We start from the raw sequence: 17,419 nt of genomic DNA, 5'->3' as shown, positions 1-17,419 counted from the left end.
GAAGAAAACCACTGATAATCCGTATTTTGATGATGACGCTCCATCTGTGATGTGTTGTTTAAAATACGCGTCGCTGATGATGTATTAACATCAGGGACATCAGGGACACCTTTTTACGTGTCACTGATTTTTTTATATTGACATAAATTTTGAGACGTGTTTTTCCCACGTCCCTACTGAACTTTTATCTACATCCCTAATAATACGTGGTTCTGGCGTAGTGGATACGATGGAGAATAGTTTTAACTTTTAAGAGTCAAATGAGTGGCTATATATTATTTTATATTATGGGTCTCATGCATTTCGAGGTCTGTCAACCTCAGCCATCAAGATCGACACTAGACCACTGAGAAGTCACCCCCAAATACCCCCACGCACACACCTTGTAGCACACATGGTGACGTGGCCAGTCTAGGCCCTCTAGTGCTTGCATGATTGCAGAGATTGAGCCACACCATACATACATATATGGTCAATCTGAGTCCTTCAGCGCTTGTACGAAGAGATTGAGCCACACCACACGTGGGTAGTGCCCACATGCTCATCAAATGCACAATGTATAGATAACATATAGAAAATGTACATTTAGCTGTTGTATCCATATATATGATTTATGTACTATGTAATGCATTTCGAGGTGTGTCAACCTCAGCCATCAGATCGACACTGGACCACCGAGATGTCACCCCCCCCCCCCCCCCAAAAAAAAAATACCCCCATGCACACACAACCTTGTAGCACACATGAGGACCGAGTACGCTCGGTTGGCTTGCTCGCCAGGTGTGCCAGCGGCCGGGCGTGAGTTCGAACCCTGGGTTCGACACTCGCGTGTCTCACAGGGTTTTTCTCCTTTAATAAATTTGCAGGTCCGGTGTATCTGCAGCCTCATGCGTGGATGTGCCACAATGGTTAGGGTGACGTGCCCGTCACGTGCGAAGCTAGGATGACTTTGGATATCTCTCAGCCGCGTGCAGTCTCTTCGTGTAGGTGTAGGTCTAGCGTGCACACTAGGGTGTGCGTGTGGTGGTGTGAGTTGGTGTGTGTGTTCAGATACTACAACTTGTACTCGAAGAGTTGAGGCAAAAAAAAAAAAACTTGTAGCACACATGGCGACGTGGGTAGTCTAGGTAGGCCCTTTGGTGCTGGCATGATTGCAGAGATTGAGCCACACCATACATATGGTCAATCTGTGCCCTTTGGTGCTTGTACGATACCAGAGATTGAGCTACACCACACGTGGGTAGCGCCCTCTGCTCATGAAGTGGACAATGTATAGATAACATATAGAAAATGTTCATTGAGCTATTGTATCCATACATGACGATGTATGTACTTTGTAATGCACTTCGAGGTGTGTCAACCTGAGCCATCAGATCGACACTGGACCACTATCACCCCTCAAAATACCCCCACGCACACACAACCTTGTAGCACACATGGTGACATGGTCAATCTAGGCCCTCTGGTGTTGGCATGATTGCAGAGATTGAGCCACACCATACATATAGTGACATATGGTCAATCTGAGCCCTTTGGTGCTTGTACGATACTAGAGATTGAGCCACACCACACGTGGGTAGTGCACTCTGCTCATCGAATGCACAATGTATAGATAACCTATAGAAAGTGTTCATTTAGTTATTGTATCCACATATGTTATATGTACTATGTAATGCATTTCGAGGTGTGTCAACCTCAGCCATCAGATCGACATTGGACCAATGAGATGTCAACCCCCGCCCCCAAATACCCCCATGCACACACAACCTTATAGCACATGGTGGCGTGGTCAGTCTAGGCCCTCTGGTGCTGGCATGATTACAGAGATTGAGCCACACCATGCATATGGTGACATATATATGGTCAACTTGAGCCTTCTGGTGCTTGTACGATACCAAAGAATGAGCCACACCACACGCGTGGGCAGAGCACTCCGCTCATCAAATGCACAATGTATAGATAGCATATAGACAATATTCATTTAGCTCTTGTATCCATATATGATGTATGTACTATGCAAGTCTAGAAACAGTTTCAGAAAGGATAGAACCTTAGAAACGACGGATTCTTCACAGGTCAGCTAACCTTTGAGCTAATAACACTAGTACAAAAAAAAAAGACAGGCCCCTGGTTAACAGAGACGTGCATTTTTCTGTGCCTCCTCTGTAAATGGCTAAACAGGGCCCAGACAAATGCCCGTGTCTAGTAATCTCTATTTAGAGCATCTCCAGTAGACTACCTAAATTACCTAAATTGAGGTAATTTAGGTAGTGAGAGCTAAAAAAACAGCTCCAACAGACTACCTGCTTGATCCAACAGATTTGTTGGCTACGTACCCAAATCCCCCCTCCCACTTCCCATTCCTATTGGGCCAAGCAAACTACCCAAATCTTCTCTCTCCTACCCACGCTTGTCTTCTCTGTTCGCACTTCTCCGCTCCGCCACGCAGCAGGTCGACGCCGCGACCCCTGGCCGGCATGGTGGCCCGCCCGGGCGGCACGACTTGCATGGTGTGGCCTTCCATGGTGGCACGGCCTCCGCCAGTAGCGCGGCCCTGATCGGCACGGTTTCTCCGCGCTGATCCTCGGCGAACCATCTCCGGTGCGGCGCAGCCCTCCCTGGTGCGGTTTCTCGGCACGGCGGTGGCTTTCCCTGGTGGCGCCCCTCCTCGGCAAGCCACCTCCCATTGGCGCGGACACACAGCCCTCATGCGCGGGTGCATGGCAGCCGCCACCGGCGTAGACACATGGCATGGGCGCAGGCGGCCCTTCCCCGGTGGCGCAGTTCTCCCGGTGAGCAAGGAGGGCGACTCCCTGGCGGCACAGGTCCGGCGAGCAGTTCTCCCGGCGCACCTCCGGCGACCTCCAGACCCATCCATGGTGAGGAGAACACCGAAGAGGATGCCGCGTAGGACCCACCTATCATTCTCTACTGGGATAGGTTTTGGTAGCTAGTTTTAGGTAGTACTGCTGGAGTTGATAGCAAAATTTGGGTAGTATAAAATGGATGGCTACCCAAATAGAGTTTTTTTTTTAGTTTTAGGTAGTACTGCTGGAGATGCTCTTACAGATAGAGCATCCTAAGGTGATGGCCTTAAAGAATGGCTATTTTAAACAGCGAGCTTCCTAAGCGTGCTGCATTTAGAAATCAATTAACTGAGGCAGCACTCTAATTGTCTCAAAATAATTCATATTCTTTTATATAAAGTACGATGAAGATGAGTTTTATTAAAGTTTTTTTATAAATTGTTTAAAGTCCTAAAAAATCATTTTACATTCTTAGATTTTGAAATTTAAAATTTAGAATTTTCAAACAACACCTTATGTAGAGATGGTCAATACTAAGTATGTAATTTTCAGTGCAATCTACAAATTTATAATAGACATGATTTTTATTTGAAGATGTTTAGTGTACCAAATGTTCATTTTTTATTTCTTAGATTTTGAAATTACAAATTTAGAATTATCAAACTACCTCGTGACATGGTGTATACTAAAGTTGTAGTCGTCAATGAAGTCTACAACTTCAGATCCCATTGGGTAATACAACTTTAGTATACACCATCTCAATATCGACCCATTAACAAAGACCATTTGACAGAGATGATCGGACTGCTTTTGAAAATGGGTTTTGTATAGTAGTTCAAGGTGTTCGAATAGTAAAGAACCTAGTATGTCATAGCAAAATCCAAGATAAAATAATCAAAATTCTCATGAATTAATTAAATTTCTCAAGACCCTAATATAATTGCCTCTCTAAACATTTATCAAGACCCTGCTTAGCAGGGCTTTGACTCTGACTTTTTGTGTCTTCTTGCAAGCAGCCCTGCCAAACGAGCATTAAAAAACAGCTCCTTGCAAATAGCCCGAAGGAGTAGGAACCATTTTTTGTATAGAGGAACTAGAGCTAAACGAAAAGAAGTGGCTTCCCCATGCTCCTCCTCACAAAACTAATATAAATTATTACAAAACTGTCATTGTAGCCGTTTAGGCACATGGCATCGCAAATATTTGTTCATTAGATACTACAACGGCACCAACTAGTTTGAGCCTAAAGAAGCTCTGAGCGTTCTGACAGTACTAATTTTGTGAGCCAGGTTCTAAGGGAAAAGGGTGATGACACCGTATATAGTTGTGTTGGGTTGGGCTCGAACAGCTCAAGCCGGAAGCTCAGGATATATAACATTCAATGGAGTGACAATTTTGATTTATAATTGCATTTGTCTCACTGACTAATGGGGTTTGAACGCCTAAGCCAGAATGGACACAGTTGCCCGTCTTTATTCCTTAATAAACTCCTAGAGCTTCTGGCACTATTTTGAAGAACAAGAAATGGATCCGACTGCAGAGCGCAATTCTCCCATCCTACACCCAACGTTCATCGAAAAAAACACCCAACGTTTTTCACGCAAAGTTAGTAACAGAAGTACCAGACTTGTATACCTGTACATCGGCCGTCACTATCTTCTTCGATGCATCCATCAGCTATTTGGCTGGTCTGCTTTGTACCAACATGCATGCTGGGGCTGTAGATTCCAAAATCCAAATCACTGCTGGTCCACAGTGCCTATAAGTACTGGCGCAATGTAACATAGATAGACCACCAAGAAATCAAGCTGTAGACCAAAGATCTCAAACTAGGGAAGACATCTAAGACCGAGGTCTAGAAGATGTCGCTGACGCCTGCAGTGTGCTCTGTCAATGATGTGCAGGGGCTGCAAATGGATCCGACCTTCCACCCAAGTCTGTGGGGCGATTTTTTCCTGAAATACAAGCCGCCAACTGCATCTAAGGTAACACTAATGCAGCATCTCAGAACAAAGGTGCATGGAAATTCTGATCAACAAAATTGACTAATATCTGCTTGTCCAATGCAGCATGGATACATGACAGGAAGGGCTGAAGTGTTGAAAGAAGAAGTTAGGAAAATGCTGAAAGCTGCAAATCAAATAAAAAATATTTTAGATCTTATAATCACACTGCAGAGGCTTGGACTGGATAACCACTATGAGAATGAGATCAGTGAACTGTTGAGCTTTGTTTACAATTCGGATTACGATGACAAAGATCTGTATTTAGTCTCACTGAGATTTTATCTTCTACGGAAACATGGTTATTATGTTTCATCAGGTAATCAACACATTATTGTTTATCAAGCTATTTTGATATGCATGCTTCATCTGATGACTACAATTACCCTTTCGGGGTAACTAGTATAAAGGATAAACTTGGATTTGTTATCAACAGGTCAGCTGCAATAATGCACTGATGTATAATCAACCATCTACTTTTGAACTGCTCAAAATCTGATAATATATATGACATGTGCAAGCAAATGAAAATTGTACATCATTATAAAATATTCCCAGTCTGATAGAAACTTTGGTATTTTGCATTAATCTGTATACTTCTGGAGATAAAACAACGTTTCTTCATTTCGATTGTTTTTGCAGATGTCTTTACAAGTTTTAAAGATAAGGAAGGAAATTTCAGGGTAGATGATACAAAATGTCTCTTGAGCTTATACAATGCAGCATACCTTAGGACTCATGGGGAGAAAGTACTTGATGAAGCCATTATATTCACTAGACGCCAACTTGAAGCAGTATTAGATTCTTTGGAATCAACATTAGCAGATGAGGTATCTCTTACCCTTCAAACACCTCTCTTCCGAAGGGTTAGAATACTGGAAACAAGAAACTATATCCCAATCTATGAAAAGGAAGGTGCACGAAATGACATCATATTAGAGTTCGCAAAATTGAATTTCAACCTTCTTCAGCTTATTTATTGTGAGGAGTTAAAAAAGGTCCAACTGTAAGTTAACTCAAATTTTGAACTGCAAATTTCTTATCAATAAGTTTGCAAAGTTCGCCTAACGAACTTCAATTATTCAATGTGTATTTACCTTAATATATATCATGACAGATGGTGGAAGCAGCTTAATGTTGGGACAAACTTAAGTTTTATTCGAGACAGAATTGTAGAATGTCATTTCTGGATGACAGGAGCATGCTTTGAACCACAGTATTCTCTTACACGAGTTATAACTACTAAGATGTCAGCCTGTATCACAATATTAGATGACATAATGGATACCTACAGTACAACTGAGGAGGCCATGCTCCTTGCTGAAGCAATATACAGGTACAGTGAGCCTCCTTTGCTTTTTTTTTTTGCGAATTGGCCTCCTTTGCATTCTAATGATCTTGTAACTTCATCATGTCATCCAACCCCACCACAAATCGATCAGTGCATTTTTTATAGATTGCATATGTAAATCACAAGTGCCATGGTGAGGGCTAGTTTCATGGGCAGTTGCTACTGCATATTGGATTCCAGGCATGATGAGGGAGTGGTATATTAGGTTCCCCCTTCTCTACTAATTTAAGAAGTTATCTTTAAGAGTGCGAGTTTATTTAGGATTCTTATCTATTGTAATTAGTTTATCTTTTTTAGAAAAGAGAATATATTAATGTCCCACCTTCTGCATCGACCAATGCATATAGTTGTTCCTTATTACAACACAAGCACTGCGGTCCATGCAATCTCAAACACAAAGTTTTGATCCAAAATGAATAAAAGAAAGGTCTGCAAACTCAACATCTAAATATTAATTCTATTACTAAATCTCTAACCGTGTCTTGCAAACACCACCATCGCGGTTGTCTCAATATTCCTGCATCCCATCTTCATCACTTGGCGATCCTCCTCCATCTGTAATAGAGTAGGTTCCCCCTAAAGATAACCTGCAAATAAGATGGTGCTATGGCCTTGTCAAAAATTATATCATTCCGGGTTAACTATATCGCCCAACAAATTGCACTTTCACTCACAAGAATGTTAGATTTCAGTTTCCTATTTATCCCGTGTAATCAGCTTGTAAACAAATTATGAACACTAGTTGGAGGAATTAAATTAAAGAAAACATGAACAGTTCGCCACACGAATTTAGCAAAATGACAGTCAAAGAATAGATGTTGTATAGACTCGTTAGAAGAACAGAAACAACACTTTCTATCCCCTTGCCACTGCTGCCTTGCTAAATTGCCCTTTGTTAAGACTACTCCCTTATACAAATACCAAAAAATACTTTGATTTTGAGAGGTAGTTTTAGTTTCCATATAAATGTAATTAGTTTATTTGTGTAGTATGTATAGCCTTTTGCATTATATATGTGTCGTACATGTTGCATTCTTATACATCAAGCTACATTTGACTATATAAATGAAAGATCACCATCCTTTGAGGCTGTGATGTATTTCCCCTGTCTTTCTATTTTTCTACATGGCATCATGCGACTGCGATCTTTGATCCTTCTCCTTCCTCTACCAAATCCCTAAACCTACCACCGCCAATCTTGTCTGGCTGCACATTCACCTTCTCCCAGAAGTGCCTAGCCCTCGTGTCGTGATCCACCTCACCAGCAGAGATGGCATCACGGTCACAAAACAGCGACTGAGTCAAAACAGTGAGCTTCTATCCTAAACGGTGAAAAAAATGGGAACATAGATATGGCTACAGAGGATGTTTGTTCTGAAGTTCAATAGTTAATAATAAAGCCTAAAATCTCTTCCACCTATAGCTTTTATAATTGGATCCTTCCCATCCTCCCTAGTTCAACCATACGCACAATTACCAGATCATGCCCACACATATATGCGATCGAGTCCTTGATGTTTCAGCTATTCACGTAATATCCATTATTCATGAATAGATACTGAATTCACAACCAAGTATAGTGAATTTTGATTCAAAACTTTGCATGGAGATGCACTGCAGCTATTCTGATTCTCTTATGGTTTCAATGGATTGTAAAATGCAGATGGGAAGAGAATGCTGCAGAACTACTTCCAGAATACATGAAGGATTTCTATCTGTACTTATTGAAGACAATTGAATCATGTGAGGATGAACTAGGACCAAACAGAAGCTTCCGGACATTTTATCTCAAAGAAGTGGCAAGTCTTGTGTTTGTTCTTAATTGCTAGTTATAGAGAGCAAATGCACGCATGCACTTTATAGTAGTTAAAGGGGAACTAGTAGCCTATGTCATGGTTCACACACTCTGATTTTAATTTCCACATACATACTCTTATCCAAAGACAGTTCTTTGGGTATCCCATCTCTCCGGTATCTCTTTCATTTTCCTCTTCTGATCCCATGTCCAGATTGGTACAGTACGCCATTGCCTGTTCTTTAGACTATCAACAAACCTTAGGATTCCTCTACACAATGGTACGATGCATCTGGAGGCCTATATATATTGGTTGTCAAAACCATATCGAAACATGTTGACCAAGCTTTTCATCATTGTTGGCACCCCATGCATACGGCCATACCTCATCTCTTATATGTAATAGTGTCGAACTCGATTTCTAGTATGACCACTAATCCAGTGAAATGTGCACATCTCTGCTACACTTAATTCATGGATATAATTCTGTTTAATGGGCTGCTCTTAATTATTTTCCTTGAAAATATTGTTTCAATATATCACACACTACTACAAAAACGTCATCACAACTGGTTCTTACCCCCCCCCCCCCCCCCTCCCAATCACCACCGGTTGGTAACACGAACCGACAGCGATGATGAGACCTATTTTCACCGATGGTTGGTACCCAAACCAACAATGATAATCCCATCACCGCTGGTTCGTAACACAAACCGGAAGTGATACTTATCACAGCTGGTTTTATTAAAACTGGAGGTGAAAGTACCATAGAGAAAGACCATTTTTGTAGTAGTGACACATGTTGTACTAGAAGAATTCAAAACTTATCTTACATGCACAGAAGCATGAATTTTAGATATATATTAAGTACACACTACTATCTTCATGGAATCCGCATGACTTAACAAGTAGTCAATTATGTGAAGATAAAATATGAATTCACTTATCTGTATGTTGCATGCAGTTAAAGGTGTTGGTCCGAGGAAGCTCTCAAGAGATCAAATGGCGTAATGAAAATTACATTCCAGAAACAATCAATGAACACTTAGAACATTCAGGACTATCTGTGGGAGCCTTTCAAGTAGCATGTTCTTCATTTGTTGGGATGGGTGACAACATAACAAAGGAAATTCTTGAGTGGCTTTTGGCATATCCCAGAACTTCTCAAGTCTTTCACGACTATTGCACGACTGTCGAATGATATTGCATCAACAAAGGTATTTCCTTCTATTTAAAAATGTGCAGGAGCCTTTTGTTTTGTGAATTTTTGCACCTATATATTAACTTAGTAAATTTAGCTTCAGCCCAAATATATAATGCTGTAACCAAACTACTGCACATGATACAAATAAAAAATCATTATTTGTAGTAGTGAATGTATCTCATTAATGAGAGGCATATAATTGCAGAACACCCTTGTTGAATATATTGATGTTTTCTGTTGCAGCGTGAGCAAAATGTGGGGCACCATGCTTCTACGGTCCAATGTTATATGTTGAAGCATGGGACAACAATGGATGATGCATGTGAGAAGATAAAAGAGTTAACTGAAGACACATGGAAGGATATGATGGAACTCTACCTTACATCAACAGAACAACCAAAACTCATCGCACAAACAGTCGTTGATTTTGCAAGGACAGCGGACTACATGTACAAGGAAACAGATGCATTCACTTTTTCCCACACAATCAAAGATATGATAGCAAAACTCTTTGTGGAGCCAATATTATTATTCTAGGCACCAAAGAGTGAAAGCCCCTGTTTCATTGCTATTATACTCCATTTAAAATCTGTAATCACTTTCAGTTATGTTGAATAAAGTGATGACCACCGGACTTGTTTTCACCAGGTTATAGAAGTCAGCTATTTAGGATACAATAAGAAATGTTGGAAAGGTTAAAGTTAGAAATGTGTCATCAGCTCATTAAATGTATTGTGTACCTGCTCAAGCAATATTATGTGTCTGTTTCATATGTTGCTCTGTTTTCTATCTTTGTAACAATTACTGGGTGGTAAGAAAATATAAGATACAATGAAAGATGTGTTACGAATGCTTTTGCGAGCAGGTGTTTGTTATCACAATTATATTTGTTGTGTATCATCAACATGACTTCAAAAAACGTTTCAATCTTTGTTGTTTATAACTTAAAAATGCCTATTTCACTGGATCTCCAATTAGAAATTGAGTTAAATGCATGAGCGGCCCTTAAACTTGTCTAAGAGGTATCACTTAGGTCAACGAACTTTGAAAATGCATTTCTGGATCCCTAAACTTGTTAAATGGTGCACCGCAGGCCCATAACAGCCACATGAGCATTTTATCTGACATGGCGCTACCACAGTGGCGGTGAAATATGCATAGAGCACCTTAAACCACGGTCCCCTAAACCTGCACCCCTGCTCCGGCGCCCGGCTCATCCCCTTCTGAGCGTGTCTGCAGTGGCCAGGACCGCGACTGCATGCACCATCAACAACGCTACGGTGAGCACTGAGCACCAGCCTTGCAGGCATGTACGCGACAGCCTCCGGCTGACGGAGCAGCGTGGCCTCCCCTCCATTGTCGCGGCATTCAGCGGGGGCAACCTCCGACCAGAGCACGGCGGCCATCACCCTGCCGCTGCTGGCGCCAGCACCACGACGGTCGACAGCTCCGCGCACGATGCGTTGCACGAGGCCCTCCACGGCGGTCGTCTTGCCCACGCCGGTCTCGCCGGTGAGGATGGGGATGCCCACGCCGTTGTCACCGATGACGCCGGTCTTCTCGAGCTCAGCGCACACCCGTCGTCATCCCACTCGGCCCATGGTAGCCCACTCAGGCTCGATCAGCGTTGATCGTTGTTTGACCAGTCAGTGCTGATGTTGACCAGGCACACACTAATTGGTCCCTGCCAAATTGGAGACACGTGGCGTCTCCTGGTTCTACCACATGGCGCTCTCTGGCATTAGCCAGAATTAAAGTATTTTCTTAAAATATAAAAATGACATTAATTTTTAAAAATCATAATTATGCATATAAACTCCAAAAAAATATGATTCTTTTACCAAAATTTTCCAAAAAAGAGCACTGTGTGAAGGAGCCATGTTCGAGTGCATTTGGGGTCTTCTATTCTTGCTGCCATTCTTTTTTTTTAAATTACACTGTAAAACGCAGACACCCACAAGGCGCACGCACACTCAATCCTATGAACACACGTACATATGCATGCACACTCACCCCTATGAACACACATACGTATGCATGAACACTTACCTCTATGAACACACGTTCGTAAACCCCACCCCTATAAGCACCTTCGAAGGACTGAGCCGGTAGATCTCGAGATTCACGAAGTCACCATTGGCGCCTCGCTGTCGACGGAGACGTCGCCTACCACTGAAAGAATAGGCCCCGTTCGGCTTGCTGAAGCTTGGTTGAATTGGTTGAAAAACGTTGAATTGTTGTGAGAGAAAAATATTGTTCCGACTAAAAAAACAAGCTAAATAGTACGAATTATAAGGTAAGCCGAACGGGTCCATAGCGTCGTTAAATTCAAAAAAATGCGAGCACCCGTGACAAGTCGAGAATTTAAACCCAAGTGAACAGATTCCATCACAAAAAACCTAACCAAGTGGTCTCCATTCACTTTTATGTGTGGTGTCTATAGCAATCGCTTAGTGCGAATCCATTATTCATTATGACATCTCCGGAGGAGGATATGATGTTTTTTACTGTAAATAAGTCGGCTAAATCTGATTCGTTGCGAGAGAAAAATACTATTTTATGGTTGATAATCTAGGCTGAACAGGACGAGTACACTGAGCCCCTGGGAGCTAACCTTGCCAACGAAGATGCCATAAACCCACCCACTTCTACAATCTTATATTAGGCATCAACTAGATAGGCGATTTATTTTTGTAAAATATATTCTGTGGCAGTGATAAATGTTAGAAGCTCTGCTTCGTGCCGGCGTGGCCCAGCGCACGACCGAGAGGCATTGGTGCCTGCGGCGTGGCCCAGCGGCGCCCGCTCCTCAGCTTGCCCGGGCAGCAGCGGCTGGGGGGCTGAGGCGGCCTCGACGCTGCGTGGCCCAGCAACGCTCGTCCTCTGCTTGCCCAACGGCCTTGACACGGTGGTGACCGTCGCGACCCGCCTGCTCAGGCCCCGGCGGCCTTGACACGGCGGGCGAGGAGGCTCGACCGCTTGGACCCCAGCAGCCTGGACATGGGCATGGGCATGGGCCTCTAGGATTGCTGGGCTTTCCTCAACCAAAAAAAAAAGACCATGCGCGTTAGGTTTTTTTTAGGAGAGGCTAACCTTGGCTAGTAGCCCTCCGAGAAGAACAGAGCGGCCTACGCACGAGAGGGAGGGCGGGAGGCACCCACGCGAGGTGATCGATGTGTTATTATTGTTGTCGAAGGATTGCGCCAGCGAGCAGAGTGGTTGGTTTGAATGCGGAAGCGGAGGCGCGGGATCGAGCGGCGGTGGATGCGCACGAACGATGGCTCCAACAGGCACGGTCTTGAGCTCCACTAAGTAGCCCGTGATGTGCTCGACAAAATGGCTCCTCGATGCAACACGCACACAAGGATTGTCCATTGCCAGTGAGGTAATGAAACGAAATCAACCTACTTTGTGGGCATTGGTTCTGTTGTCTTGTTTTCTTTGTGATTCGAACAACCCTACAGATCTGCTTACAGTGATTTGGAAGCATCGACAGAATTCGAGTGTGGCGAACATGTAGCCTGATTGGTTTGCAACCAAAATTTGCCATGCCATGAATTTGGCAAGCCAAAGTTAGGTAAAAAATTTATCATGGATTTGTAAGCCAAATGTGAGAGGTTAACAAGTTTTTGGTAACAAACCAAACAATAGCCAAAATCATGGCTTGCCAAATCCTTGGCATGACAATTTTTGGCCGCAAACCAATTAGGCCCATGATCCCACCTTCGTAGAACTATTGTTTAGGAATGAGGACAATAGTAGGAGACTGAGAATTTGTGTGGAAATATATCGAAATAATATTATTTTATTTTCAAAAGTGTATGGAATGATTTAGTCGACCAGAACAATTCCTAATAAATAAAATTTACCGTGACCAACTAAATTCTCCCTTTCTTCCATAGTTAGCAGATTCATCAGCTTGTCAGAGAGTCAACCACTTGGCAAGGAAATCTAGCTTTTAATCTCACATACAGTTATTTGTGTCTAGATATGCCAGCCAAAAACCTGCACAGATGTGTTCCAGTTATGTGAATTTGATTTGAGCAATCCTTACTGAACTCACACTTGAAGAAATGATGCACCCTTTCTTGAACCAGATCAGTATGATGAGCACATTGCACTACCTCCACTTGTAAACGTTCCTCAATAACACACCTTTGGTATCGATTCTGTCTTGTATTTGCACCCATTAGATTCTATTTCCTGACCCAAACAATTCATATGAGACTATGGGAGTTACGTATATTCCCATTTAACGTCAAATAGGCCAATCACATTATTATTGTTACCTAAACAAATGAATGAACATCCTTATTTGGAACTCATGAGGATCATATACAGAAAAATGTGATAATGAACACTTGCACATAAAAATCATTTTACCATACCTAGCATTGTCTTTTTTTTTTTTTTTTTTTTTTTTTGCATTACCAGTACTTTAGAGAGATTGAAACAGAGCAATGTATGGAAAAAGAAAACAGATACAGATATTACTTGGGAGGATAACACAATACATTTAATGTAATGAGCTGATGATAGTGTTTTGTACTTTACCCATGACAACATTTTTTACACTACCTTAACTGCCAAGATGTCTGAAGACAAGTCTAGCAGTCACCACTTTATTCTATACTGATGAAAGTAATCAAACACTATATTTTGAAGTATGATAGCTGGTACATGGGTCTTGTCTGATCTCTGCAGTTTAGAACAATATTGGCTCCACATACAGTAATGCTGTCATATCTTTGATCGTATGGTATAAGGTGAATGCATCAGTTTTCTTGTACATGTAATCCCCGGTCCTTGCAAAGTCAACAACTGTCTGTGCCACAACCTTTGGCTATTCTATTGGTGTAAGGTAGAGCTGCATCATATCCTTCCATGAATCTTCAATTAAATCCTTTATCTTCTCACATGCACCATGCATTGTTGTGCTATGCTGCAACATATAACATTGAACAGTAGAAGCATGTTGCCCTCCAGTTTGCTCGCGCTGCAACATTTTATAGTGAAAAAATAAGTACACTGACTAAGTGAGCTTTTCGATCATGTTTGCGTTAAAAAAAAAGCTTTGCGATCATGTGTTTCATTAGTTTGGTACTGTTAAACCAATACTTACTAAATTATCTACTTATATCATGTGAAATTTGGTTACAAGATTATATTTGTTGGTACTGTAAGGTGTAAAATATACATAAAGATGTGTCAAGATAGAGAAAGACCTCTGTTGATGTAATATCATTGGATAGTCGTACAAACGTTGTGAAACACTTGAGAAGTTCTGGATATGTCAAAAGCCAATCGAGAACTTCCTTTGTTATGATGTCACCCATCCCACAAATGAAGAACATGCCAGTTGAAAAGCACCAACAGTCACTCTTGAAATTTCTAGATGTTTGTCAATTGTTTCAGGAACATAATGTTCATCACGCCATTCTATCTCCTGAGAGTATCCTTGGACCCAATATCTTCAACTGCAACATATAAATTTGCAGAACATATCATATTACATAGTAATATCAGTGCAAAGCCATAGCGATTTCTTAGAGAAAGTTTTGCAATGAAGTTTTTCAGTTCATGTTGTTGTGCTTGTGCATGCCTGTCAACATAAGTTTCGAATTCTCCATGCACAAAACTGGGGGGGGGGGGGGGGGGGGGGGGGGGGTGTTCTTTACTTTACTTAACAGAATTTTGATCATAGAAATCTGAATGATAAGCTTAAAGGTTGAAGTAATTGTGGATATTCAACTAAATGCATGTATTTACTAAGTAACTTGTTGTCTAGTCAATACTTGCCATTTCTTTGATCTTTGAGATAAAAAACCCGATATTTTTTGTCTGGTCCTAGCTCGTCCTCACAAGAATCAAATGTCTTCAATAAAAACAGGTAGAAGTCCTTCATGTTGTCTGGAAGTACTTCAGTCGCGTCTTGACTGCACCTGCATTTTACAATACATTGGGAACATTTGAAGTCATTCTATTGTGTCTACAATCATAACAATCCAATCAAAATAAAATAATATAAGAGAAAAGATCCTAAGTTAACCTAATAGAAATTAGGCCACCTCATCCACTGCTTTCTTATGCTACAGCACCATGGTGGAGCCCATGCTGTGTTAGATGCTGTATGCTGACAATGTCCATGACAGATGTTTAACATATACAAAAGATGGCAACTACAAATGTACGTTGCAGTGGAAATGGAGAAGATAAAAACTACATTATCAATATGGATTACTAGATTGCTAGGGAAACATTCAGTTGTACCTGTCTATCGCTTTGGCAAGCAGCTTGCCCTCCTCTGTTGTACTGTAGGTATCAATTATATCGTCTAGTATGGTGATAAAGGCTGTCATTTTCGTTAGTATAACTCGTGAAAGAGAATATTTGGGCTCAGAGCATGCCCCTGCCATCCAGAAATGCATTTCAACTATTCTGTCTCGAATAAAACTTAAATCTGTTTCAACATTAAGCTGCTTCCACCACCTGTAATGGTATAATTGTAAATATCTGATGTATAATTGACTGATTAATAGGACATTAAAATTCAAAGTCTGAACTAGCTTATGCTGTGACTGTTTTCAACTCCTCACAATAAAGAATTTGAAGAGGTTGAAGTTCAGTTTTGCAAACTCTAACATGGCTTCATTCCGTGAGGGCTCCATTTCGTAAATAGGGATATAGTTCCTTGTTTCCAGTATTTTAACCCTCCGGAAGAGCAGCGTTTGAAGGGTCAGAGAGACTTCATCTGCTATTTTGGATTCTAACGAGGTCAATGCGGCTTCGAGGTGTCTTCTAGTGAATATAATGGCTTCATCAAGTACTTCCTCGCCATGAGTTGTAAGGTATGCTGCATTATATAAGCTCAAAAGACTTCTGACATCATCAGAAGCAAAATTTCCTTCCTTGTCTTTGAAATTTAGAAATACATCTGCAAAGTTGATCAAATATGTCATGTTAATTGTTTCACATCCAAAAGTGTACACATGGACCCAACATATCAATGACAATCAATATTTGTTGCATGTCTTATGTTATATATGCCAGGATCAGTGCATACTACTAGCTAACCATATCAACTATGATGTGTCTGTACATATGCATATTAATGGAGATCTACACATTTAGAACAAAACCAATTATCTTGTCGTACTAATCCCCACAAAAAAGGAACTGCTGAAGTCATCAGTGAATTATGGGTATCAAAATGCAATGAAGTAAGATAAATAGTATGATTAACAGTCATTATGCCTTTTAATGCACGTATATGTGGTTTTACTTTGGATTCTATTATTTCCTTTCAAACTATTTTTTATACCAACAGTAAGGCCATACCAGATGACACATCATAGCCATTCTTCCTGAGAAGATAAAATCGCAGTGAAACCAAATTGAGATCTTTAACGTCATAACTAGAATTGTAAACAAAGCGCAGGTGTAGTCAATCTCGACCTCATAGTGGTTATCTAGTCCAAGCCGTTGCAGTGTGACTATAAGATCCAATATTTTTGGTAGTTCTTTTGTGCCCTTTACAATCTCCCTAACTTCTTTCTTTAACAGCCCAGCTCGCTCTTTCATGTATGCATGCTACAAGAGGCAAGTATCAGTTCATTTTTTCACAGCATTCAACCAGGCATGCTCGCTATCTTCAGTCCCTAATGACACTGTTACCTGAGGTGCAGTTGGCGGTTGGTATGTCAGAAAGAAATCACCCCACAAGCTCGGGTGAAAGGTAGGAGTTGTATTGAAGTACTGCCATCTTTTAGATAGCGGTAGTGTTCTTGCTGATATCTGTTCCAGCTAGATTGCTTGGTGGCTATGTCAGCTGCATACTCACAGGTATTTATAGGGCATGCTAGAGTTATGAGTGTGATTCAATTCTGGTTACTGTCTTAAGTGGACCTACAAAGTTTTTACCTCAGCAACGAGTGGCAGTGTCAATTTTGTTGACCAGGAAATTTCCAGGCTGGGTTTGGTACTTGTCTAGAAAGGTTGGTAAATAAAGAAATCATAAGTGGCATGTGTGCCATTTTTTTCCTCCTAATGTGGCGAGTAGTGTTGAGTCAGGGTGGATGTTCTTTTGAAAGACAATTTAATAATCAATGTTCCATGCATGTGTTTTATTTTACGGAAGTTCTATGCACTGAGTTGTGGACGCTGACACAATTGTTCTGCTACGCTTGACCGCAGAGTTTCGGTCTTTTCAAGTCTTTGCAAATCCCAGTACCATTGAAAGAATAAATCACACTTGATCTC

General features: G+C 41.3%; 1 protein-coding gene, 1 long non-coding RNA gene and 1 pseudogene across 2 annotated transcripts; 2 read left to right on the top strand and 1 right to left on the bottom strand.

Annotated features, from left to right (window-relative positions):
* The first annotated feature begins 4,587 nt into the window (after positions 1-4,587).
* Positions 4,588-10,010, top strand: LOC136500716 ((E)-beta-farnesene synthase-like). The gene is given in 8 exon segments (XM_066496132.1): positions 4,588-4,792; positions 4,877-5,129; positions 5,453-5,816; positions 5,928-6,146; positions 7,825-7,960; positions 8,921-9,106; positions 9,108-9,173; positions 9,404-10,010. Coding segments are annotated over 8 exon segments (1,641 nt in total). The 5' UTR covers positions 4,588-4,669; the 3' UTR covers positions 9,698-10,010.
* Positions 10,011-13,642: 3,632 nt separating this feature from the next.
* On the bottom strand, positions 13,643-14,633 carry LOC136501852 (zingiberene synthase-like; annotated as a pseudogene).
* A 1,241-nt stretch (positions 14,634-15,874) lies between these two features.
* Positions 15,875-17,212, top strand: LOC136500999 (uncharacterized). The gene is made up of 3 exons (XR_010770145.1): positions 15,875-16,008; positions 16,724-16,759; positions 16,846-17,212. It is a non-coding gene; the product is annotated as an uncharacterized lncRNA (long non-coding RNA).
* Positions 17,213-17,419: the final 207 nt, after the last annotated feature.

The sequence above is a fragment of the Miscanthus floridulus genome, chromosome 13, assembly GCF_019320115.1.
Source record: "Miscanthus floridulus cultivar M001 chromosome 13, ASM1932011v1, whole genome shotgun sequence".
Lineage (NCBI taxonomy): Eukaryota > Viridiplantae > Streptophyta > Magnoliopsida > Poales > Poaceae > Miscanthus > Miscanthus floridulus.
Note: the sequence above shows the minus strand (reverse complement) of the source record. Positions and strands in the feature narration are given on the sequence as shown.